General features: G+C 38.2%; 1 protein-coding gene across 2 annotated transcripts; it reads right to left on the bottom strand.

Moving 5' to 3' along the window:
• Positions 1 to 16: 16 nt before the first annotated feature.
• On the bottom strand, positions 17 to 26,283 carry sardh (sarcosine dehydrogenase). Of its 2 annotated transcripts, none has more exons than XM_028025285.1 (22): positions 25,973 to 26,282; positions 24,284 to 24,473; positions 23,903 to 24,039; positions 23,527 to 23,705; positions 22,670 to 22,849; positions 22,069 to 22,192; positions 21,796 to 21,896; positions 19,796 to 19,900; positions 17,323 to 17,452; positions 16,353 to 16,439; positions 13,783 to 13,873; positions 13,514 to 13,655; positions 11,058 to 11,141; positions 10,854 to 10,967; positions 10,292 to 10,430; positions 8,292 to 8,405; positions 7,741 to 7,888; positions 4,491 to 4,584; positions 2,980 to 3,142; positions 2,679 to 2,847; positions 2,053 to 2,188; positions 17 to 1,203 (listed from the first exon to the last, which is right to left on the bottom strand). In XM_028025285.1, exons 2-22 carry the CDS (start codon positions 24,466 to 24,468, stop codon positions 1,075 to 1,077), a joined length of 2,751 nt encoding a protein of 916 aa, XP_027881086.1. In that variant the 5' UTR covers positions 24,469 to 24,473; positions 25,973 to 26,282; the 3' UTR covers positions 17 to 1,074. The 2 variants fall into 2 exon arrangements, 1 of the variants encoding a protein (XP_027881086.1); XR_003596505.1 differs by having other exon boundaries at positions 1,079 to 1,203; positions 2,675 to 2,847; positions 25,973 to 26,283.
• Between the last annotated feature and the right edge of the window lie 1,181 nt (positions 26,284 to 27,464).

The following is a 27,464-nucleotide window of genomic DNA, read 5'->3' as shown; positions in this document are numbered from 1 at the left end:
GAAAAGGTTTTTTTTTAAAGTGCACTATTATATTTTATTTTTTACCTCTGTGGAGATTTTTACTTGTAGAAAACAGTAGAGCTCATAGCCTGTAAGTACTTTTTAAAAAAACCAAATGGAGCAAAAAGAGCCTTTATGGAATATTGTGACCCCTGTCGCATCATTATTAAAAAATATTCATAATAAATAGTTAACCTCATAAAAAACATAGCTCAGCCATTTGGTGGGCATGAAGCGCCCAAGGCACAGTTATAAAACTTTGAAGCAAGAAGCAGGAGGTCACACACAGTCAGTTTGCTAGATTACTGAATATTTTACCTTCAGGACGAAGCCTTGATCTCTAGTTGTTGGTGATAAAAAAAAAAAAAGAAAAACAAAAACAGGTTTATTCTTAATTTAAGCCAAATTACATTAAATACTCAATTACCTGGGAAGCTGCAGCATTTGATTTACTTTGAGTAAAAACACACACACGTATAATCTCTTTTCCAAGCCCTTTTAAGACTTCTTTGGTTAAGGACACCCTCAGTGCTTCACATAAAATTTTACAACACAGACACACATCTATGGTCATGATAACGAATTCTGTTCAACAACTCAGTGCAAAGTGAGCTGCTATAGGAAGTAAGACTTTCAATGTTAAAAAGGGAGTCTTTAAAGTAATAAATGCAAATATCTGCACTAATATCCCCTAATGAATTGCAAGTTTGGCAAAAAAAAAAAAAAAAAAGAGTTATTCGAGTAAGTTATGTTTGCTTCCTGAAAGGATAGTGAAGTTTATTTAGTTACAAAAACATTTTGTCTTGATAAAGTCTTGAACTGGTGGAAGTTTTATGGTAATAATTGTATAAGAGCACACATCGAGGAACAGTGGACCTGCTTTGATTTTGGAACATTTAAATCATTTAAGAATGAGCAAATATTGTTAAACTCAATCTCCGTAAATGTCACTTTATCACTTCACATTTATGAAACACCATCAATGGCAGAGGTATACAATTGTAGTGGCAACTGAATGTGGAAAAGCAGCAGGTTGCATATTATTCTCTAACCACGGTGTTTTCACATTGGCGGTCACTCGTAGATTCCTTTAACCCGTTTATTTTCAGGGTCGAACGGAGATTTGAGGTGTGCCTTGGCCTTGTATGCCACTCCCATCCTTTCGAGCGTAAACGTGCCTGTTTTAATAAAATCGCCACTGACCTAGTGAAGGAAATAAAAAGATTTTGTTGGTAAGAAAAAAAAGACATGTAAAGGGCTTGAGGAAAGCAGGAATGAAAGAGAGATTTCAAAGGATTCACAACAAACAGAAACAAGCAGCTTGGAAGTTCTGAATGCAGAAAGCAATTAAGCCCTTTGTGACTCGGCTGTCAGTTCCCTTGAAACACAGAAAGCTAATTTTCACTGACCAGCTCACATTTCCCTCTCGGCAGCCCTCCCTACTGATCTTCCACTCTGGCTCTCAGTCATTTACACAGTGAAACTAACACAGACGGCTGCCTATTACTTGAAAACTCTGAGTAACACCAGGTTTTTATATAGAAACCTTAAATATCACTTGCCTGCAGCAAAGAAAATACCAACGCTTCATTGAAACAAAGATTTAACGAGTAGCAAATGCATTGTAGCCCTTTGGAGAATGTTTTTTTACTTATCAGTTGGGTCAGATATATGGTTATCCAGCAAGATCTATTTAGGAAAATACTTAAGATAATAAATATTTAACATAACGATTTAGATTTCAATAAACATTCTTGTATAAAACAGTGATAAAAGACTTTCTACAAGGTTTCCACATTCATGGTTTTTCAATAATTACAACCTTGCTGAGATATTCAGCTTTATTCACTTCTCATTTAGTTCAGTTCAACTGAATGTTTTCCCACATAAACATTAAATATTTTAAGTTTTTCTTTCAGTCAATCTGCTTTGGTCCAAGAGGGATAAAAGAAATAATATGAAACTATGGAAGGAAGAGCAATCCCAGAAACCAAGACTGGATAAGTCCAGCAGACCTAAATAAACAGGGAATACAATGTGTAACATACTCACCACTCCTCCATCAGGGTTGTGGATGTATCCATAACCAAGAGTTTTGTCTATGAAAAAGCCATAGTCGGCTCGCCGGAGGTGACCAACAGGGACGCCGTTACGGAATATGGCCTCTAGACTGAACATTGGTATTTTTCTGGTGCAAAAGATTAAAAAAAAAACAAAAAAACAATGGTGTTGGAACATACTTGTTTCAGATTTTTGAAAAAAAACATATAAAATACTTTCAAAGTGCAACCAAAGATACTAAGGAAAAGTTGAAAATCTGTGTAAAGGAGTAATAACTTAATTTTTGGCTCATGCTTTCCTAACTGAGATTTCCAAATTTCTCTGTGCTTCTTTTCTTTTTAAAAAAATATGATGCAAAAAAAATCATTATCAATCTAAGGAAGATATTTCTACAGATTCAAGCTCCAACTTCGGATGGATCATCAATTAAAGTATGGCAATAAAAATATTTTTTTATGCCTGATATAAAATACTACAATGAAATTTGTAGAATGAATTTTCCATCATTTTCATGTCTGCATATACATTTTAAGCAAAGATAAAAAATAAAAAAAACAACTTTTCTTCCCATTGTGCTGAAGGCTTAATTCCTGCCTTCAGACAGAGGATCTACTGACTCATCGATGGTGAAACAGACGATACGCCTCCTCAGTCCCGCTTCCTTCTGTTTCTCCAGCGTTTCCCGGCCCTGGAACGGGATGGAGCTCTTCAGTTTGCAGGTGAAGGCAAGCCCCGCCTCCAAAGGTGTGTCATCAGGCCGAAGGTCAGCGTGCCAGTGTCTGTACCCTGAAGAAATTTAAATTGTGAATATGGACTTATGAGCATCAACACCTCCCCTCCTAAAACCGACTTTGTAGCGAAACAAATGTTGAGATAAAATCATTATTTCAGCTGAATAGGTTAAATTGTTTAAGTTACCCTTCTCTATGCTGAGAGAGTCGATTGCTCTGTAGCCTGAATTGATGATGCCATGCTTTGCACCGGCGGCCATGACAGCTCGGTAGACGGGAACACAGGAGTCTTTGGGAATGTGGAGCTCCCACCCGAGCTCTCCGACAAATGACAGACGCATTGCTCGCACCTGGATGACAGGCCGCATAGACAAGAGGGTTACAGATGAGCAGAGGAGGTATTTGTGTGGAGAATCAAGCTGCCACAACGAGGAATCGTTTGTGCTCATTCACATATCTAGTTGAAAAAAAAAGAAATGAATGAAAGTCAGGGAAGAGGGTAAGAAAAATTTTGCAAAAATATTGACAGAAAAAGACAGCACACTCCACATGAACAGGAAAGGAAATGTGGAAGGGGACAAAAAAAATGAGGAAAGGAAACTTCTCCAACAGTTCTCGCAGTTGGTGCAATGACAGAAAGTCCATCTGTCCAGTCAGGGATCACTGCAGGCTCCATATGCACATCTCCAAGATCAGTGTAGGTTAGTACATTGAGCACATGACCCTAACACACACCAGAGGCATGCATGCCTCACACACCACCACACTCATGTACCAAGCAGCAAAAAACAAACATACAGACAGAAGCACAACATGAAATTAGACGGATAAATGTGTATGCTTGCGCACCCGCTGCCGATGACAAGTTAGAAAAACAGAAACAGACAGAGAGAGAGTCTAATGAGCAGTGAGGGGGTGCAGGGGGGCAGGAAGAGCTCTGCTCACACAAACAGCACTGCAACCATTAAACTGTCACTGAGACAAGGCCAACAACCAGCTGGAAAACAACACAAGCGCCTCGCTTGGCACACATCCACACACACTCCTGCAGCGACGTATGAAGATGCAGATCGCAATCACCAGGACCTTGCATAATTTATGCAAGAGAAGGTAAGACAGACTGAGGATGAGTGAACATATGTGCCGCTGCATGAGTCTGTAATGAGTGCAATGCTCTCTCCTTTTAATCAGGAGGTCAGAAATCACAGGTCAAATCACAAATACCTTACAGAATTATTACACACGTATGCAATAGACTGGACTGTAACAGTTCAATTTAAAAAAGAAAGCACCAATCATCCCTGCTAAAATAGTGCAACATAGCAATTAGTACTACATATTATATTATCTATAATAATTTGTCTTTTTTATTTTGATGCAGACATAACCAAAATCATAAGAGTACATTTTTAAAAACACATTAAGCCTTAGCAGTAACTTACCAATGCCTAGTGTACCGCTATGTGCAGGTATAAAACTTTAACAATTCGATTATAAACTACTGCAAATGTCCCATTTAATTAAACTAGGGTTTCCAGTTCACATGTGGACTGATTTGACATGTTAGTAAGAAATATAATTTATTCTTCCTCAACACAATTAATAAAGAATCTCTACTTAGCAAATCTCAAAAGTAAACTTTTACTCAATGGTATGGGATTGGTATCTATGACTGAGTGTGATTCTTAGTGTTTTCACCTGATATCCTGCTGCGTTCACAAGCTTATGGGTAGAGAAGGGAAACGCTTCGTTGCTGAGATCTGCATCCAAAACATCTTGCAATACTTCTCGACTGTTAAGGCAGAAAAAAACAAACAGTCACAAACTATGTTAGTCATTCAACCAATTTTTGACCAAATTAGATATGCTAAGTGTACACAAACCATGGATGGTGTTTCTTTTTCATTCTGATGCTAGATGTAAAGTCAAATACCAAAAATTGCTGGACTGAGTAAACAAAAGAGAAATACATTGAAATCAGCTTGTATGATGAATTGGTGACCATTTGGTCAACTCCCTGACTGGTGACTAGTCAGTTAGAAACGAAAAAATTCAATCTATTTGATTGTTTAACACACAATTTCAAAGCACTGTCATTTCGCAATCACTGCAGATGGCTGAAGTTAGTTATTTCCACTTTTAGTTCAGTGTTTAAAGACAAAAGCAAGAGAAGAACCATGACATAAGAATCTATCTTAAAGGAACCCTCAGTTCCATAACACATCTGTGGTTCATTCAGGCTGCAAGAAAGAGGAGAGTGATATTTTCAGCAGATAACAGAAACGCTAAATAAAGTACAGCAGAGTTACACCATTCAAATCCTTAAACTTTTCAAACTCAGTTAGTTATGGCACATGCACCTTGTTAGGTCTAGATGGAGCCAAGTTATGAAATATTTTTCTTCTTACACTCTTCTTTGTGTTCTTTATCACTTCTGCCCCTCACTGTTTGTGACTGATAAAAAACAAACAAAAAAAACAATTGCAATCTGATATAACAATAGGCACAAATTGGTTCACATCTGCATATATTCTGTGCTATTGGAGTTACAAAGTTGGTGTAAAATTAAAAACAGGATATGCAAAACAATTATATAAAAAAAAAATTCACACAGTTGTAAATTCTAAGCTGTAAGTTTATTATTAAAGAAAAAGTTATTTGATTTCTAGGTTACTAAAATGTCTCTCAAACAGAAAACACTGGAATTATGAGAAAATATGCAATCTTTCCTCCTGAAAACTACACTGCAATCAATATTACATAATGATGAGTCAACACAAAATAATAAATATTTTATTTTGCACTCTTCGCCTCATATGCTTATGAGTGGGAAGACAGAGAAAGCAGCTTTTTAAGGATATTTTTCGCCATGGTGTTGCAGGAAGCCAGGCATGTGGATATTTGTGGAATGACTGAGGTTATGCTTCTGCAGCTTTGTGCAAGTCCCTTCTTCGAGAAAGCAAGTGATGTAACAGATATAGAAAGATGTGGCACGGACAAATATAAATTTTTATTCTTAAGCTAATGTAGGCTGATGTTTACCTCAAACTGTGCTCTACTTTGCTCAAACTTTCTCAAGAGAATTAAAGAGCCAGGAAGCAAAGGAGGATTTCTTTGTTTTGCCATTTAACATTGACTTGTCAGCTGTGCATACACACGGGATGTTTCATAATTTTATCAATTACGCATACTGTTAATAATTACCTAAACAAGCGGCTGAGTATTAGTTTCACACTTTGAAACATGGTGCCAAGCTGCGAGAAGGAAAATCAAAGACTCCTCTCACTGGAGTGAGACATCATCGGGAGAGAAAACCCCAACACATCTCTGTAAACACTAAACACATCTTCTTGCTGCTCAAGCTTTACTGGGATCAATTTGCTTCATCAGGGAGCAAAACCATGACAGAGGAAGAGTAATTTTCTGAACAGGCAAAACATAAAATATGGTACTGTGGAGAGGCAGAGAGAGAGACAAAACAAACTGCAATCTTGTAAACACAGTAAAAAAAAAAAAAAAAAATCTACAAACAAATGAACTTGTCGTTGCTAGACTACAGTCGGGATTGAAGTAATTATTCCTGGCTTGCCGTAAGCAGATCAGTGAGGAAAACCATGAAAGCAGGGGCAAGGTGACTCAGAATAGGCCAACCAAGCAGAAAGCAAGGAACAGTGAGAGAAGACAAACGAGGAGAACTATTCGATCACCGCAGAGGGAGAAAAAAAAGGAACTGAGGAGAACAGACGGTAAAAAAAAGGCCTCCAGGAAAAGATATCGACAAATCCCACACAGAGAACAGGGGTGGATGGACCCTGCAGCTTCGTGAACGGGAAGAAGAAAGGCAGAGGGCAGAAAAGTGGGGAGGAGAGGAGGTCAGGGAGAAGGAAACGATAGACTGAGGTGAGCACAGAGTGGAATGAAGAAGAAGTAAAGTTGGCCTGGCTTGCTCTGTGAGTAAAAGAACAAAGAAATGCTGGAAGAAGTCAGCACACACCTGGGCTACCGTTTATTCACAGCATTTTTTTTTTTTTTTTTTACTTGAGCGAGTCACTAACCGAAGGTTATGGCTCCGTTAAACCACAGAGACAGTTCTACACGTAAAACACTGTTCAATCTGATGAAAACACATTTACAATGGAGGAGATGTTCACAATGAGTGAAAAATACAACAAAGACAGAAGTAAGGAAGAAAGTAACAAAAAATAGAAAACAAGCCTTTAAGAACACCTGCCATGTCAAAGACTTGGTTTTATCAGTTAAATAAAAACTGATCAGTTTCTGGACATTCATCATGATGAATGGTAAATATGAGGAAAAACAATTAAATAAATTAAGCTTTTATTAAATCTTTCATTTAATTATGTATTTCTACATTAAATATTTACAAAAATTCTCCTCTGCAATTTTGTATATATTTATTTTATAAAAGTAACTGGTGCCAGAGTTATTGGTACTGTGAATAATTCATAGAAAATAAATTTAACTGAGGTGCTCTTGCCCTGTGATGGACTGGCAGCCTGCCTGGAGATGGGCACCAGACCCCCCCGACCCTGTCGTTTCACAAAATTACCCTGATGAGAACGTTTTGTTGGCATGTAGATCAGTGGATTAGTTCCTCCTTCGCACTACATTACTAAATGCTGAAGCATTTCCTCCTGTGCTGTAGCTTTTTGAGATTGAGATCAAGCAACTGATTCTAGCCTCACTACAGACGTTTTTTGTTGTTGTTTTAGATTACTGTCCATCTGTACTCTAAAATCCTGGTCCAATCGTCTTTTCTGCATCTTACCTACTCTGGCATGCTCTTAATAAAAAAATAGTGTCTCTGTGATGTTTAGCCATCTTTACTGTTCAATGACTAAATTATAAATTTGACCTACATTATGATTTCCCCATTCTCTAAAGTAGGGATAAATTATAACCATTCCACCTTCTTTCGTCGTCCCACCTCTTAGGCCCCTGGATGCTGATCATCCCCATGTCTTCAGAGTGGTCCGTCAGCTGGCAGTGGAAGCCTTGGTCCTGAATAACTGTCCTAATGTGGTTCCAGTTGTGTTCGGCGACACCGCCGCCAATGGCAAGGTAGTATGCATCACCTGGAGCAAGAGAGGCCAGTAATTTGAGAAAATTAGGCATAGTTACCCAGCAGAAAAATACAACATGACTCTTTAGCTTCTCATTACATGTCGTATAAGGATACCAATTAACATCTTAAATAATATAACAATGCAGATGTAATCACATCAAACTGTTTAACTTCACTCTTTTCATTCCTTTACCTTCATGCTGTATGGTTACCCTAACCCTAACCTTGCTGCATTAATGCTGGCATCTGTGTGAAGATATTCACCTATGATTCTAATAAATAATAATTCTACCCACGTTCTCTCTTCCCTCACATCTCTTCACATTTTGACCAAGTTTTGTTTCAGACTCAGTTCTTTGTTTTGTGTTTTCAGGTGAAGTTCATTAAAACGAGGATGGCAGTCTGTTTCTCACCATCTGATGGTGGTGCCAGTGGCAGCTTGGCGGCGCCCGGCTCCAGCCTGCTCACCGTCAGGTCGGCCTCCGCCCCTCCTCTTTTATTCAACATACACGTATATACAGTGGAACCTGAAACATGCAAACACCTGTCAGTGAATACTTATTTACAGTGCTTTGCAACAGCATTCATGCCTATTGATGTTATCTTCACTTAAAGCTACAGTACATACCTTTCACAAAAATATGTTTTTTTATGTATTTGTTAAGCGGTGTATTTCTGCAGCTAGTACTGGAAGCACTGGGAGAAGACAAAAGTGCTCAATTTTTCACAGATTATCTGACTTATACTTTACTATCTTGACAAAGTGGCAGTTTTAACAAATATGCAAGAAAAAAATATATTTTTTAATTAAAGTTATGTAGTGTAGCTTTAAGCTGGCAAGTCAGGAAAGGAAAGCAATAACCACAGAAATAGTCAAAAGATTACAGTAACTCTAGAGGAGCTGGAGAGATCCACAGCTCAGGTGGGAAAACTATTAGTGAGGCACTTCATAAATCTAGTTTTTTTATGTAAAAGAGGCAAAAAGAAAGTCATTATTGAAAGAAAGACTCAAGAAGTCCCATTTGCAGTTTGACAAAAGCAATGTGGGAACAGCAACCATAAGAGCTCTGGTCACATCAGGGCAAAGCCCAACTTTTTGGCTAAAGCATCAAAGTAACAGTGCACATGAGCTTCAACAAGCCGCCTTAGTGGTAAAACTTTGTGGAGTAAGCATTGTGCAATAGAGTTGCTATTTTTTAGCAGGACCACAGAAGAAGTTGGTCAAAGTCAGTGAGAAAATGGATGGAGCGAAACACAGGTTAGTCCTGGAAGAGAAAGCCTGTTGGGCGGCAAAAAACAAAATCCTCTCCTATTGCAAGAAATCATACATCAAAATTTGTGGCAAAATGTGAAAACCATTCAATGAGTATGAAGAATTATGTAATGCACTATATATACTGTATGTGCAGCCTTGAATATGTGCAGCTCAGAGTTGAAATATTTACTTCCCCTCAAAATCACCCCAAATCCATGGTTTATTTTCTCTCCTAAGAGCAACACACCATAATTAACTCAACTGGATGTTCTCTCTTGAATCTATGTATGACCAAAATTATTTTTTAAAATTACTATAGCACACCACTTGACAGGAAACAAGCTCAGTAACAGCCAGATGACTCTAAATATGTACCAAAGCATAAGTGGCATATTTTTTTGCAAAGACATTTGTCATAAAGACATCATCAAGAAAACCTCCAAAATCAAATAAATCTGTAACTAATTACAAGTGACACACATTTATGATGCATCATCCATTTGCCAAAAGAATTAATATTTGCAGTCACGCTTAAATACATGTTGATGATGCCTTCATCAGCTGTAATTTAAAAGAGTGATTATCTGTGTCAGTGTTGTTAACAAATACAAATGTGTTCAAGAAAGATTGAACACATTTGTTCAATCTTTCTCCAAGGCTTGGAGGGAGATGTAGTGTAATTGCCTCAGAGATAAAATGATCAGAGAGGTATGAAATATTGGATTTAAAGGAAACATGAAGGATAGTCTTGCATAGACAGATGCTTTGTTAACGGTGGAGAACTGTTTGTCCACACTGTGTCTGCAACCACGTACAAACTAACCAAGTTGGAAAAAAAAACGTAATACTTTGCATACTTTGCATCTTTAATCCATGTGCAAACTTCATTTTAAGTTAGAAAAACCAAGAGTTGTGCAAATACAAACAGTTCATGCATAACCCAAGCTCTAGCCTTAAAGAGCCAGCGTCTTACATGTTTTAGTTGTGTCCCAAAACCGACACACCTGAATGAAAAGGCTGAATCACTCCCTAAGTATGTCATCAAATTCTGCTGAGGCCTCGTCATGAATCATTCATTTCATTCAGGTATGCAGTGTGGGTGTGCGCATGTGTGTGCAGACAGGGATGTGTGCTTCTTCAAACAGTTGCCCGACTAACCTGGCTTCTTGTTGACATCAGCTGAGAAGAGCCAATCGGCTGCTTTCTTGGCATCTGGTCCGGTGAGATAGAACTTCCCAAAGTAGGACATGTTAAACACAGCGACGTCGTGTCGGCATGAGAGACACTCACTCTTAATCTGCATTGAAAGCAGCAAAACTCAGCACACATGTTCAACACACTCGCTGAAGGAAAATAATAAAAACATGTTGCCATCTTCTTATTTTGAAGAAGGCTTAATCGTGGTTGCATCATAAAGAGCAGAATTCATCAGGGGAGTGTAGTTAAAGGCAAAAATCACAGATTTCACTCCCAGACTGTCTATCAAGTTGCTAAATTAACTTGGAGGTTTAAAGCTTTTTCTACATCATTAAACCCACCGCTGATATCCACCACCATTACTTGTTTATGACAGAAATTCATTCAGACTTTCGATTTTTCCACTCTGTAGACTGAAAAGTAAACATTCACACTCATCAGACTAACTTGTGTTTTGACAGAGAAAACAAGCCCTTGAACTTTTTCTGACTCCACACAAACACTTCTGCTCTCTGTAGCTTACCACATCGTGATGCGGAGGGAAGTCGAAGGTGTACTCTTTGCCCAGGAGTTCTTTGTATCTGTAGTTCTCATTATTCCTAATGTTGTAAGCGCCGTAGTAATCGTAGTTTTTAGGCTTTTAACAAGACAAGCAAACACAGTGTTAAAGCATGGCAACTACAAGCAGTACGTTTGTGGTAGTGTGTGTTTGTTGCAGGAGCCTCACAGGAGCCGGTCCCTCTTTGTTGAACCAACCAGGTCTCTCCCAACCATGCCTCTCTTGAAACATGCAACCTTGCTCTGTCAGCACCTGGAGTGATGAAATAAATACAAAAACAAATCAAATCGCTACAAAATATACAGAGGGCACACGAAGCTGAGAATATTGTCAATCTACTGGTCAGTATTTACTGAAAATACAAGTCAGTGGTTAAAAAAACTAAATATTGTTTATTTTGAAATAGTGAATTTTATGGGATATGTCAACACAAAGCAGAGAATAACTTCAAAGTGAAATGAAAATACATGCATCTCCATTTAACCCTCTTTAATCTGTTGCACAAAGTAAAATCCAACTAAATACTCAGTCAGACTGGGTTGCTGAACAGCAATCTTTATTGTCACACATTTCCAATTATATTTAGATCAGGACTTTAACTGGGCCACTAACCCTGCTACAAACCTCTCCATAACATTCACCTTAGCCTTTCTGCTGTGCTCCTTGGTCTTCATGCTCACTTATATTCTCTAGTAAACTTCAGAGGCCCTCACAAAACAGCTAACTGGTCTCTATTTACTTTTTCTATGACTTCTGAAGGAAATTATTTGCACAAAATTGATCAATCTATCTCTTGCAATAGTATGATTACTGATCAGGACCAACTTTAGTAACTTAGAGCTGCAGTAACAACATGTTATTCCTTAAGTTTATTGATCTGTCTGCATCAACAAGCTAATAAAACAAAAGGCCAGTTCATCCACTTGATCCAACACAAATGTAGACATAATGATTACTCCAGACAGTTGCTGACATTTGTTGCATTAAGAAAAGATAATGAAGTTTCTCCACTAATGGAGGAATTGATAAAAACATGTTGCACCACGTTTGTTTACATCAAGTGGCTGCAGAAACAGAGGAAAAACTCTTCCTAATTCTTGAACACTGTTCAGATAAGATATTTTGAGGCTCTCCATCCTCCTTGCTAAAACTGACAGTCGCCCACAGTTGGTAGGTATGTTGTGCTATGCTCTCCCCCGAGCAGGCATCAAGCTGTCTGTCTTTTGCCAAAACGTCCCACACTAAGCTATATTTACCATCTGTGCTACCGAGGTGGAGAAAGCGTGCGAGCAGCAGTGTCAGAGATGACTTGCTGATGGTCTGAAATAACCACATATTGCCTCCTATAAGTAGAAAGTCTCATTATTTGCACAGAGACAGCTTGCCTGCCTGGTCATACCTGAAAGGACACCTTCTAGCTATAGCGCATTACAACACTGTGTCATTTCAGATTTGAAAAATGGATACAAGTGTTCCCATTAAGGCAGGTTAAGCCATCTTCAAAAATCTAAGTTGTCAAGTATAGAATATAAGGGTTAGAATTTCAAACTATTTTTTTTTTACATAGCTACAGTTTTAATTCTTTATGTACCGTAGTCAAAAGACTAAATTAAATAATTCCTCCATCACCCCTTTAGTTCTCATTTTTTGTTTTCATTTTGCTCAATTGTTTAATGAATCTCTGCAGAAAGCTTTATATATGCCTGTAAAGTATTACAGAAGCTAAATAAATCAAACTTGGGACACAAATGAAACTTATGGAACCATAGCTTGTTCTAGAAAATTCATGCATGCAAGTACAAGGTTAATAGTCCAACAATGAAAGTTAAATAGGCTCTTGCACTCAAAAAAGTATGTCTCTAAGTAATTCTTTAGAGACATACTCTAAAGAATTAGAGTATGTCTCTAATTTAGTGTGTGAAACACGGCGGTGAAATCCATTAAGAGTTTGTGCTAGGCCAAGGAGAGAAACAAAGCTGAAAAACATTCACGGCTTAGCCACCAAAGTTGAGTGGATCATTTATAGTCATGCATTAGCAAATGCAGTCACTGCAGAGCTAAGTTGCACCGCTTATGCCATCACTTTGAATCAGCCATGAGATCAAGAGGAGGCAAAGAGAAGACTGAAGAAATGTGAGAGACAAACCCACTGAGAGAAACAGTGTCGGTGCTTGACAAGCCAAAATTACAGACAAAAAAGAGAAAGACGGTTATGCAATCTATGAAAATAGTGGAAGTAATCAAACTTGACGGGAGATGCCCTGATGACTTGAAAGGGGTGAAATGATTGCTAACTGCAATATGACATTCCAGATAAGAAGTTTCACTAAACCAGGGAGGTGATAAGCTGAGCCAGCTTTTCATCACTGTCAGTCTCAGGCAAACTGGCAGCATAGGAAATGGCCTGCAAAACTATATGTAAATGCTTACTTTGAATCCAACCCAGATGGCCAACTTCTTAGTTAACTTTTTGTTCATTTTCTTTCTCATAAGGAGCATAATATGGAGCAAAAACCCAGCATAACTTTGAAGCAAGCAAGGCATCCTAACAGGAGTAGGACTGCTCATTAAAGTTATTTGTCAGTCGGTAAATGCTGATGAAACATGATGAATAACTGCCGTACCTCATGAAAAGGGTCCTTCCTCATGTTACGGCTGGCCAGTGGCTCATCAAAGGGAAACACTACAGAATAGTTTTTTGCATATGACTCATGGCTCCTCTCCCTGATCCAGCGTGTGTTGTCTGTCAGCGAACTGTGAAAACGTCTGAGGAAGGAGGGAGAGGAATTTAATGCTCAGTAAAGAAGTCGCTCAGACTTCAATACAAACTGTGGCTCCCGGTGCCATTTGATAAAATGCCATTGAAGAGTCTTTTTAATGCATGCCTATATACCTGATGTCATATCCATACATGTCCTTTTCTGGCCGGCCATGTACGATCCACTTAGCGAGCTCTCTGCCACATCCACCTCCCAGCATCATACCTGACAGAAAAAGATAAAGAGGAAATGTTGGGAACATTGAAATTTTATTTAAGATCAGCTTAACTTTGCTGATTTGATCTAACCTAACAGTCTTTAGGTGAAACTTGAGCTGAAACCTGTTTGATTTTTAGTGCACTGGAGTATTCAATAAAATGGGGGGGGGGGAAACAGCAAAAACCATCTACACGTTTTGCTCTAAAGTACACCAACAACTATTAGTTCAGAAGTTGCGCTATCCACTTCATGAAGCTAGAAACAGATTAATTTTAAACTCATATAAAGCATTTATTAAAACGTATATAGTATTTTAAGTGTAACCACAAACATCAACGTATTTTACTGAGGTTTCATGTGATAGATAATATAATGCGCAAGTCAAATACATAATCTTGCAGCATAAAATCAGCAGAAATATGTTAAGGTAAGTGGTTCAAGGTGAATGGAGACTTTTGTGAGGCATTCAATGTGCACACAAAACCCAAAAATTGTCTTCCACAAACTCAAATTCTCACCTTAGGCTTCAGGACATAATGCTTAGTTTGTTTTCTGTTGGCAACCTTTCATAAACTAGATATATGGATATAAACATTTCCAGATTAAAGAAACCTTTTGTTTCCAAATGCAGCTTCTGTTGCTTGTGGCCTCTGAAGGCAAAACAAGAGAAAACCTTAACAAGCAGCTGAAGCTCTGTTCCCTTTTTCACCTGCCTAATAGTCCAACTTGTCAGAAAGACAGAGAGAAAGTCTCATTAATTTGAAAAAGAAAGAAAGCTATATTTTCCTTTGCCACAGCTGCTGTGTGACATACGACTGAGCCACAGAGGACTGCATTAACCTTTATTCCAATGCTTGACCCCTGCTCAAGGCATCTCCTGAGCAATCTGACCTCATCATCTATCCAACAGCTGCAGTGTTCTGTTTGTTTCCAACCATTCACCAAACAAACGATGGCAGCCCAACGCTGTAATCCACCGAGTCCCAGAACTGCTGGGTTAATGAGCTGGGTCCCTTTAGCAGCCCCCTGCTTGTGCTGTGTTGCCTATAATTTGCATACGTTGCGAGTACTGCACAATGTGCTGCATGCACAACATTAACATGCAGCAGCATTGGCAGCAGAATCCCTCCATCATTTCCCCGCATGTCCTCTTCCTCCATCTCTCATCACTTCACTCATCTGCAGCCAGGAACTGTCAACTCTGAGTCTGGAAGGAAATCTGAACGGCTGGCAGGCCAGCTGGATGGAGGGATAGATGGATGGATTGAGAGATAAAAGAGAGGAGGGTGAGAGGAGAATGATGGAGTTCACCCCAGACAAAGTAGTGAGAACCAGGGAGGCGAGGTGTCACAGATAAATGTCACCTGAGATAACCACACCGACGTGCAAGTGTCTGCTTGTAAGCTCTCATGATTCTGGTTCCACTCATCCTGTCACACCAGAACTCTTTTTTTTTCTTCCCTTTTCTTTCCAGGGTACCTCTGTAAAATTACTTCTTTTTCTGTAAGAATTTGTGATATTAGATTAGCAAATTAAAAAAAAATGCTTTTGGCTTCATAAATCCCGTAAAAGACTGACTTTGTAATTTAAAACCATTTTCCCTTTATTGTTTTTCAGTTTACTGATTCATTTTAAGATTTTTTTGTCCATGTTTACCACAGGTCCCAGTACATGTGGATGACTTTTACATGTTTTCTCATAACGGAAAACCGATTACAGCTACAGCAGTACCTAAAGATTTAAAGGAGGGAAAAACATCTCCATATAATTCTCAACTTCAAACCATTTCTAGATTTTAAACAAAACAATTTCAAGAGCTATAAAATGATTTTCTCTCTCCCAAATGAGAATACTACTTGACAAAGCCTTAGCCAGACTTAAGATTCAGGTTAATGGACAGAACCTGATATTAATGTGCCAAAAGGTCACAGTATTATGTAATATGTGACAACAATTTACTGGGGCCCACTCAGAACTCAACTTTATTCCAACCCCCAGTCTTTTGTCAGAACATCTCGTGTGCGTGACCCTACAGCTCTTTGCAGAGAAAAGCTTTCTTTCAATTGCCTATTAAAGTTCTTGCTGATTACTTCAGCCTTTACGCCTCCTCTCTCTGTCACACACTTCTTAGACACTGATATTTTTCCAGGGCGAATGTCAGAGGCTCAGTGCAGTAATGGAGTGACTTGTGCATGAACAAGACTGTGTATGTGTTCTATGAAGTCCTCTCTAATACGTATTTGTGGCTTGGCCATGTACACAGAGATATAAGTCCAGGTCAAAGATTGTTAAAAGCATCCAAACATTTCACCTTGTTTTTCCTGCTTGCCCATTTATGCTCTTAAAAAGTTTATTCAGCCTTTCATGCATTATTTCAAATTTCTCAAGGTAAAGCTCCACATCAAGTATTTCAACAGTTAACTTTAAGATAAAGTTTAGAAAAATATCTTTTCTTTTTGTTTCTTTAAATTGATGCAGCACATACCTGCACTGTTGAAGCCACAGCCCAGGAAGTAACCTCGAACTTCTGGTGCTTCTCCCATCAGCGGCTTATGGTCAGCAGTGAAAGATTCTGATAAAAATCACAAAGTTGACTTTAAATACTGTCTTTTTACATAAATAAAATTCTGTGCTTTTTCACAACCAGAGTTTTCTGTCTATTGTAGCCTGCTTTATTAAGCATAAATTTAAACGTGGAGTATGAATTCACAGTAGATATTTCTCCAATAGACTGGCTTAAATCATGCAATTATGGATGGACTGATGGACGGTTAGTTAAATTTTTGACAGACATGGGACAGTATGTATAGATGCAATGTTTGCACATAAAATAAAATATGTAGGTATTTCACTGTATTACAGCTACAGCAGTACCTAAAGATTTAAAAGAGGGCGAAACATCTCCATATAAATGTTTCCATTTTCCAAAGTTTATAGAAATCCTCTAAACCAGTGGCATCCAAAACCAGAGCAAGGGCCAATGTGCTGCATATTTTAGATGTTTGCCTGAGTCAGCACACCGGAGCTATAAGAATGGTTCATTAACAAAACTCTGCAGACCAAGGTGATATGCCGAGGAAGTAATTCAGCCATTTTAATAAGGTGTATCTCAGCGAGGACACATCTACAATCTGCAGCACATTGGCCCTTCAGGACTAGTGCTGGTACTCATTTTTTAAATAAATCATTTTGTGCATGCCTTTGTTTAATTCTAATGTTACTACCGTAATGTGTAGTTTCCTACTCTCCTTTTTTTGGTCAGATTATCAGGCCTCTCTGCTTAGAAGCTTAAAAAGGACAAATCAGGAACTTAACACCAATTAACCCTAATCTGTAATGAAAAGAATCCAACAGCTGCTAAAGGTACACTTTATTACTTGCCTAGACAAATTTATTGTGGACCCTATAATGAGTCCATAATAAATCATTATGTGCTAGAGTGTGTGAGTTTGTACCTGGTCCACAGACAGTGGACTTGATACCAGTCTGCTCCAGAACAGGAACTCTATTTATAGCTCCCTCGATATGTTGCATAAATACGTCCCAGTCCAGGTCAAACAGGCTGAAGGCAAACTTATCTGACACCTGGGAAATAAAGAAACATTGGGAATAAATCCAAACTCCATAACAGCAAGCAAGTCAAAGATGAAAAATGGAAACAGAAAATTAGTTTTTTGGGGGTCTATTTTGTATTTTTCTTGTACCAAATATGAACTCAAATAAATTTTAGCGAGCAAAGAAATGTGAAACCTCTCCATTTTTATATCCCCAAAACAATACTTTTGATTCTCCCTACTGCCTGAGACATCACCCAAACAGCACAGTGAAAAAGGTTTCTCTTCAAGATGAATAACGATTCAATTTGATGCAGAGTTTAAATTTCCCTCAAACCTAGGCATGGATCTGTAACCTATGTGAATGTACAACATGTTTTCAAAAGGTTACAGTTTTAAAATGTCTAAAATTTCAAGTTGTACTGTTCCTATAATTCAAAGTCCTTTTAACCAGATGCCACAAATAAACCACAGCCTGGCTACCCAAGAAGAAAGTCCAGGTGATTAAGCAGCAATGATTAGCAGGTTAGAATCCCTGTCTTACTCAATAAAGAGCAGTTGCGCTTCATCTTTTTGCTTCTTTCCAACTCACTCACTATAAACTAAACCAGCGCTAAACTTTTAGTGTCTATTGTGTATGCATAGAAGCAGTAATCACCTCGCCTCCAACATAGATCATGTCAACTTAGATCATCTAAAAGGAATTTTGTAAGCCTGCATTTTTTCTGTGCACCAGTTTTATCAAACATACTTGAACTCCATTGGAGCATCAGGGGAGCAGCACAGCTTTCCAAGTCCCTCCCGACCCATCGGTCCTGCTTATCATCACGCTCTGCATCAATTCTCACTGTTTTCCCACTAATTCTCCTTTCTGTATTGCCTCTTTTTTTTTCTCTCCATCCGTCTTAGACATCAAAGGAACCCTCAGCTACCAAACGAGAACAAAAGAAGCTGCCACCGCACAAAGAAATCCTCTCACACATAAAACCACAGAGGAATATGCAGACTGGCAGGCTGCAAAAATGGAAGAAACTGAGGAGGTCGAGCAAGAAGCAAGAAGATATCATCAAGGCCCTGAAAAACAGACATCTTTTAATGTCTTTTATGTAATTGCGAATGTTACTGTTACAGGATTAAGTTGCTTTGAAAAACCAGAGATTTGTAGGGAATGAGGGGCTAAATCCAACATAAATGTACAAAAGACACACAACAACCCTTCTAACACCGCTTTGTTCCCTCTGATGTTTCAGAACATATCCAATAAAGCAAACACACTTCATAGGTAAAACAAAAGCAAAACCCCTCTACATCCTCTAGAATCGGTTTTTAGATTTCTCAACTGGTTTTGTTGAAATTTGAATTTTTAGAAGAAATACTTTGAAATAAATAATCCAATGAGGGCCACCTCTAATGCAAAAAGGTAAAGAGAGTAAACTTTTCTGGTTGAATCAGAGAAAAATCATTAAAATCACACGAGTTTATTGATCTTTGGAAAATATGTTGTGCTCTTGTTAAAGACAGTTCTTGTGGACAACAACCAAGTCCTATTTTACTTCCCACAATGGGTTGGCTTTTATTACAGGGGAATAAAAAGATACTTTGAAAATCTAATTTTGTCACTTTGGTACCAAAAATGGAAACTAATTAGAATTGGTTCCATGTTAAAACACTTACAAACAAGTTCCTACAGACACCTGAGCCTTTAGTTTGTGTTGCTATGGAAACAGTTGTCTTATTTGGTAAAAAATTAAATAAACTGAAATTAGAACTTGTTTCAGTTGTTCATATAAAATGTGAAAAAATAAATTAGAGTTATCAGTCTTTTTTGACCATTTCAAAATATAGAGACTATAATTCACTATTAGTTTAAAATAGGGCAAAGCAATCCCTATACATAACATACAAATCGCAATAAACTTCCAGGACTGTATCACAAATTAGCTAATTATTTAGTAGTCACATGTTGCGGCTCTCTCTGACTGCAATTATGTGGTAACACTTGCTACTTAATGCAACAGAAATAGTTTTGGGATATTGTCAAGTCATTAATTAAAAAGCAACAACTAAGTTGTTTCATAGTTTAAAAAAGCAGACTTCAGCCAAATGCAAGTTTTTCAATAAAGCCTTGTTAAAATAGAAATAATGCGTTTTTCTCCAGTAGCTGAATAGAGCACACATCATGTCTGTATTGGCTGCAAACCCAAAGTATAAAGATATAAAAAAAAATTTAAGTATTACTTTGATGGAAATCATATATTTATTGCAACATTCACCATCATTATTGCATATCGCAGGTTTTTCCATTTGTGCAGAACTATTTGATGAGAGATCTTTCCAGACAGAATTCAGAATAACACATAATATTCAGGGTTACCTCCTCCCAGAAGATGGGATTTTGTTCATAACCACCCACAGACAGAGCGTCACCTTGGAGGCGCAGGTACACCGATGCGTCATGGTCCCTGACATTTGGCATGTTCTGCAAGAAGTGAAAAGAAAAGTTAAAGGATTCAGTAATTAGAGCTGAAATTAGTCTGAAGAACTCTCAGATGCAAGTCAAGGACATCTGAGGTAAACTGTTTTCACTTGCAATTCCCACTTAATTGTTTAGTCTTTAAAGTTATTGTGAGTTTTCCTCATTAAAATACATTCTAGTAGGTAATACTGAAAATGTTTAAACTTAATAAAGGAGACGAAAGCATCTAAAGCTGTACCAGTCAATATCCAATACAGAAAATAAACAGTGAAGGAAAAAATCTTTATGTAATTTTCCTCCTTTATTATCAAGTGACTTAAAGTCTCAACAGCAGTCCAGTTGCAATGAACAGTTTTACCACATGCAAGCAATTATAAAAAAGTCGCTCAGAAAATGTGTAATATACCCAATATGAACAAAATAACACACTTGTAAAAGTATTCAAACTGAACTCCTGATACTTGGTGCAGTTGTAGTGTCTGTAATGTTATGCTAGTTGCAAGCATTTCAACAGAATTTTGCTCAATAAAAATCTCAAATAATACTTGAACTATGACCCCAAGCTCAAGAGGAGTTAAAAAAGAGGCCTTATGGATGCAGAGCAGGACCAAAGAGCAAAGAGGAGGAGGAAAATAAAACTCTCTCTAATGGATAAGGATCAAATTCTCAACTCAAACTCTGCCCGATTTTAAAATCATACAGAAAAAGATATGAAGAGGAGCTGCAAAAACAAATGAGGTGGATCATTAATGGTGTCATCCAGGACTATGTTACTATGACATATTGTCTTTGCTCAACTGAAATGAATTGAATTAGCCAAGCACTTTAATACCCAGCTCATTTGAATTTGGCTCCAATGTTTCAGGTTGAAATCAATCAATATGAACTAGTTCAGATTGTTTTTGTGGGAGCTGATCTCAGAACTATTTCTTGCTCAGGCTAAGCATGTGCAACAGTGGAAACATATATCAAATCAACCTTCAAATTGTTTTACATTTTGACTCAAAGCTCCTGACATTACATTCTAAAACTGGACAGATGTATTGAACTCTCGTGTGCCAGAGCATCTTTCTGCAAAATCGTTTTTCGTGTCAAAACCGTCTGGTCTGTATTCATTCTTCCCAGACTCCATCGACTTTTTGGGTACAAAACCAAAATACCAGCAGGCCAGCTGACATTTTAAAAGCTGCTCACGACAAATAACGAAAGCCAAACTGCTCCTTTGTCCTCTCCCTCCTCTGCACTCAGCTCAGTGTGGCAGCTCCATGTGATCAATACTGAACACTGTATCACTCACATAGATAAAAACATGCACAGACTTCCACAGCAGCCTCACAATGACAAATACAGACACACGGACAGCATGAAGCGCTTGACCTGACAAGTTGCACACACTGGGGACAGATTCCCTGACGACATCTGTTTAGTGGGTGGGCTGACGTCTGTGTGCATGATGGAGAGGTAATGCTTGTTAAGCTTCTCTTAAACTATACAACACAAGAAAGCGCTGACAGCCCACTCTAAAACCACCAGCCTCTCAGGGAAGAGGATATATGAACACAAACTGCATTAAACAAGCAGAAGATGGATGGAAACTGCAGTGATACATTGAAGCATTTTACATTCCATGTCTCACGGGTGCTATATAGCGTAAACAAGCATAGCCAAAGCAAGCACAAATAATAATAGATACAAATTAACCTATTTTTTTCTTTCCTCCAAACACACCAACAACAGCCTGGAAAATTAGGAGCAGCAATTTGTTTGGTCACAGTGACCCCTGCTGGTCATATTAACCTGATACATGGGAAAGCTTCAACTTCCACACTTGGCCCGGTGTTTGTAACATTTAATATGTCTGGTGAACTAAAGGAAATAATAATTAATAGAAATCTTACCTGTATGCCCTCTATCCTCTCTGTCACCACATAAGCATGATGCATGGCAATAAGAGGAACATTGACTCCAGCCATTTCACCAAGCTTGCTGGCCCACACACCTGTAAGTAACAAGGTTTACCAAAATGCTATAATCTTTTGTAAACGTGAATATTTACAAAATTTTCCAATGTTGCTTTCTTTTACCTCGTCCAAATGTGTTGACATTTTTCTAAGCAACATAAAAACGTGCCACATTGTCCAAAGGATAGGTAAAGTTTCTCTGAGTCTTACCTGCACAGTTCACCACACACGGTGTTTCAATGGTTCCATGAGGTGTCTCCACCGCCTTGATCTTCTTGACCCCAAGGTCGTCCATTCGCACTTGGATACCGGTCACTGGGCAGTTCTCGATCACCTGATTCAGACAGGACAGTGTAGTAAAGTAATATCTCAAGACATCCAGAACTGTTTAAAGTTGGTCAGTCATTGTCCTCATTTAGTTTATAGGATTTTTGAGAAAGGGCTTCATGAATCCGTGAGTGGTGATTCATGAAGCCTTTTCTCCAGCTGCAGTCCAGATTTTGTGAACCTCCACCAAACTCTTGAAAGGGCTTTATTATACAATTCTATTAAGGAAGCAGAATAACATAATAAAGCAAGAGGCATGTTCCTTGTGTGTCGTTTTCATTTTGTCTTTCCACTAAACTTTCCTTTAGTATTCTTCAATCAAGAATTCTAAGTGTAGTCATCTTCTGCGGCTTTGTGAAAGGTGCCAGCATCTGTCTGCTGAACAATTGAAATTCAGCAGTGTTTGCATGATTCTGTAAATTGACATTTTTGTTCAAAAAAAAAATCCCCAGCAAAACAGAGTCAGTAGATTAGCACAAATTACCGTGGCTCCTCTCGCTGTAGCAGCTCTGCTCAGGGTGGTACAGGTGCCTGCAGGGTCCATGGTGCCATCTTTGGGAACATACAGCGTTCCATACAGATCATCAATATTCATGAGGGGATAAAGGTCCTTGGTCTCCGCAGGTGACAGAACATAAGACTCGATGCCATAAACTTTACCCAGCTGAAACACAAATGGGAATTGACTTATTTTCTATGATTTTGGATTCATATTTTATGTGTTTTCGAACTTCCAAGATAGTTTTCTGGTAAATAAAATGCGATGGAAAGCTTAGGAAAACATAGATTGTGCACTCTTCCAAAAAAAAAAAAAATCAGATATACAAATAGTAAACCAATTATTGAGACATATAGTCTTGGGCATTTAACACCTTTACAGAAACTGATTATTCTGCATAAAAAGGTTCAGATTAGGTTTTGTACTACAAATGTCTAAATATAATTAAACTATACAAAGCTATTTCAAATTACTAAGGATCTCTAACGACCACATGAGATAAACTCGCTATTCTCATATCTGTTTCAGCATCTTTTATCGGAAGTTCTTGAAAAAAACATTTACTCACCCCTAATTTCTGGTGAACCGTTCCCATTACGGTGAAAACCTTTAAGCCTGTCACTTCAATGTGTTTAAAAATTCTGTTTCTATAAGACATCTATCTGTACTGCTGTTGGGAAGCAGTGTAGATGAAAATTTCTGTCTGGATTTTGTTGAAATGTTTCTATTTAATCCTATGAAATCAAATATTTTATATTAACAAAACACTTATTACAGGGATCCAGCAGTGCATGGTACTTTATCTTACAGGAAATCAAGAACCAAGCAATCGCTGTCCATACCGACATGAGGCGCTTGTATTCATCCAGTCTTTGCTTGTTGGAAGCAATGAAGAGTCCTCCATTCTGGATCCAGCCAGTGTGGAGACCCGTTTCCTCTTCCAGGTCTTTGCTGATCACGTTCCTGGTGTGGGCCAGGAGCTCCACCTCCACATCACTGGGACGGAGTTGCCACAGAAGGCCTGAAAAAACACTCTGATGTGAGTTGTGTGATTGAATGCGCATTGATTTGAACATGTACAATTATCTTCAAGACAAAACCATAACCTGGGACTGTTTTGGCATTAACAATGAGGCAATCTAAATTCAGGCAGAAACTCTTACTTACACAACCTAAGACTTTAGATCAACTTGTTTTTATTAATTCTGTGGTAGTTACCGGCCGTATGCCAGGTGGTGCCAGCAGTCAGTCTGTCTCTCTCCAGCAAAACTACGTTGGTCATCCCCATTTTGGCCAGATGATAGACGGTCTGACAGCCGAGACTACCTCCTCCAATCACCACCACATCAGCTGACCTGACAGAACAGGAAGTAACTTTTAAAGCTGGGTTGAAACAACACTAAATTTATAGTTTGTGTCTTTTAAGAGAAACAAAAATCAGCCTTGATATTTATTTGTATTAAGACAGAATATAAAGAGCTGAAGCAGATTAATAAAAATCTGCTAAACATAAGCACAAAACTAACTTTACAACTGCAAAATTTACTGGCTGAAACATCATCTTAACATGTTAAACTCTGTCTGTCCATTCAGGCTAACCTTGGTAAAGGCTTAGTGGGTCCTGTGGAAGCTCCTTCCTCCTGTTTGAGTGTCTTCTCATAGGGGACGCTCTTTTCACTGGTGTGTTCAGTGCTGTAAGACCGAGAACTTGTCCGGCACAGTGGGGCTACAGAGGGACGCGCTGCTGATACGAGGCGCTGGACTGCACGCCCAATGAAGGCCATCGCCTCTGTGACCAGGTTGACAAACCCAATAAGACATTTTCTTCCAAAATAAAATATCTTTACAAATAATTTTATCAGTTCTGTCAACTTTAATTAGTTCTATCAATTCACCATGGGTTGGTTTCTGGTGTGAAGGTAAAACAGGGATAACAGTCTGAAAACCAGAAACTGTTTTTGTTATGTTATGATTTAAGTTCTTACTTTTAAGAAGATACCAAAGAAAATTTTCTCGTGCTGAATACTGCTGACAGGCAGTGTGCAGCACTGCCTGTCAGCAGGCTGAAAGAAGGTTGTAAACACCATTCCCTGCCATTTGGCTTCTTGGAAAAATATCTGATAAAAACAAAAACACCCAAATGACAATAGCATAGTCTGCCTGAATTATTAATTAGCTAATATTAGACTGTTAGTTTTGTGTTGCTATATAGAGAGAAGATAGCAGAATAATACAGCAACATAAAAAATAAATCAAAAGTAAATACATTTAGCAAGTGTGTGCTCCAGATATTTACATAAGACTTTGTGTCAAAATAACAGTAAATGTAAAAAATATATATTATTAGAACAGTATTAAATATATCGCTAACAATATTATGGTATTTTTTCATCAGATTCTCATGCTGGTCTATGCTGCCTAGAAAATATAGAGAAAGGTCTTCCTAGAGTTAGATCTAGTTTTTATACATTTACTGTATGCCTCAATTTAATTTTTTTTTTTAAATTAAATCATCTTATAAAAAGTTTTAATTAACATGTGTGGTTGGAAATATTGTGGATTAACTTACATATAGCATTTTGTTTGGTAAAAACATTGAGGAAAGACCAACTTATCAGGTGTGTTTTAACAGCCCAACACATGTCAGCAAATACCTTAGACTGACAGCCTGAAGCTGCTATCTGAGCTGAAATCCTGTCTAGAGAGATTGAAACTTAAAGTGTGGTTCATTATCACAGCCAATGATTAAAAGGTGGCATACTAACACACGCCGGGTCGGTAATTATCATGCAAGATAAATATGAGGTGGCAGATATTAGCAGAGTTCAAATTAATGCAGGACCAGGTGCCTGGAACTGGGCTGCTCCAGTATAAACCCAGCCAACCATCATTGAGGGCACAGCAAGCTAAGAAATATAACAGCAATATCACAGAAAAAAATATAAAAATAAAAATGTCAGGACACACACAAGAAAAACTGAGTTAAGGAAGCTTATTTGCAAGCTCAATTTAAATGAGTTTAAAAGAACTTTTGCAACAAAGTTTGACCTATATATTCTTTCACTTTACACTTTCAAATTAAGTGCAAGTTAATGTGTAAGCAAGCGATAAAGCATGAAACAACACAGTAGAAGCACCGTGCAGGTAAAGAAGGCTGTGAAACGGGAACGGCATGTTACTAAACGGCAGTAATTGGAGAAACGTGGCAAACAGACCATGGAGTCCAAACACAACTGCACTGCACTCTAACTTTTTGTTGCAGTCCGGGTTTCCACGTGGAAAACTTACAATCGAGTCCGAAGGACCGCCCCGGAAAAGAAAACAAAAGCAGTCGATGCGAGGAGAAAAATTGGTTTAAAAGAATGTGCTATGTGCAAAAAGGAGGGAGGCTGGTGGGTAAAAATGGCCGAATAGTTCCCAAAAAAGCGAAGCGATACAGAGGGGGTGCGGCGTGGGTTGGAGAGCAAAGCAGTCAGATTGCACGATCTGTAGCGGGACAGCAGCTCTGAGTCCCTGCCTTCAGCAATCCCTCCTTCTTCCTTTCACCCTTAGATGAGCTCAGCCCACTGTGCCGAGCTTCTACTGTTCTGTAGGGAGAGAACAGGACTGGCACCCTGCAGGCTGCATGCGAACTGCAATCTTTAACAGAAGCAAACCAGCATAGACTTTAACATTATTGATTAATTTCATCGATTGAAATTTATGCAATTCTGTGGTTATTTGTCATCTTGGAATTACTAATTTTGTTACCTATAGAAACATGAAAATATAATATGTGGAAATGTAAAAAAGCAATCATTAATAAAGATCTCAGGAGCTAGCAGGGGAATTTTTAAAGCCTTGCCACTTTTTAAAACCCTACTAATGGTTTTGTTATTGCTTTAATGGACATCAATTTCCAGCTGTTAGGTTTCCACGTTTTATGTGACACACTAACATAATAGTGCATTAATTTAAAACGGAATGAAAAGGTTTGGTTTTGGTATTAAGCCCCTTTTACTCTTGATACCCCAGAAAATCTGCTGTGACCATTTGCCCTTAGAAGTCTGGTTATTCTTAAGGGTACACAGATCTGTAATTTAATCTCGTTATAAATGCAGTTGTTCTTTGAGGCCTCAGAGGTATGTCAGATAACATCTGAGAACAAACAAAAAGACCAAGGAACGCAGCAGACAGCTCAGGAATAGATTTGTGGTGAAGTTTTTAGCAGGTTTATTTTATAAAACATTCAAAGATGTGAACATCTTACAGATCAGATAATCAAATTAGAGAATGGCACATCTCTGAAAACCTAGGTGTCCTCTTAAACTTTGGCACAGTATGTGCTATATTTTGGGTAAAGGCCATACAGACTGTACAAATATTTAAAACACAAAAATGTCCTCTGCCTTTCCATCCTGTCTAATTTCTATATAAGTGTTTTAGTTAGATGCGGGGAGAGCAGCTGTTTATCAAATCCCTTCAGGCGCAAAGGCCTAATGAAGCAGGAGTAGACTACAGGAAACCCCATTACACACAAAGATACAAAGTTATGATCTTAGTCTCCAGTATACATTCACTCTACAATCCCTGTTCTGAAATGGAAAACCTCTGTAGATACACATCTCTGTATTACTTCACTCATTTTCTGTCCATTTCTGACATTAAAGTACAAACATTCACTGTTAAGTGATTACAAATATGGATTTTCCTTCAGAGTTTATGCTCTTAATCACATAAATCTAAACTCCTTGATTCAAATTAAGAAGAACTCGAGGTTAATTAGTAAAACTATGTTTCC

Source organism: Xiphophorus couchianus, chromosome 8 (assembly GCF_001444195.1).
Source record: "Xiphophorus couchianus chromosome 8, X_couchianus-1.0, whole genome shotgun sequence".
Lineage (NCBI taxonomy): Eukaryota > Metazoa > Chordata > Actinopteri > Cyprinodontiformes > Poeciliidae > Xiphophorus > Xiphophorus couchianus.
This window is presented reverse-complemented; position numbering and strand designations above follow the sequence as displayed.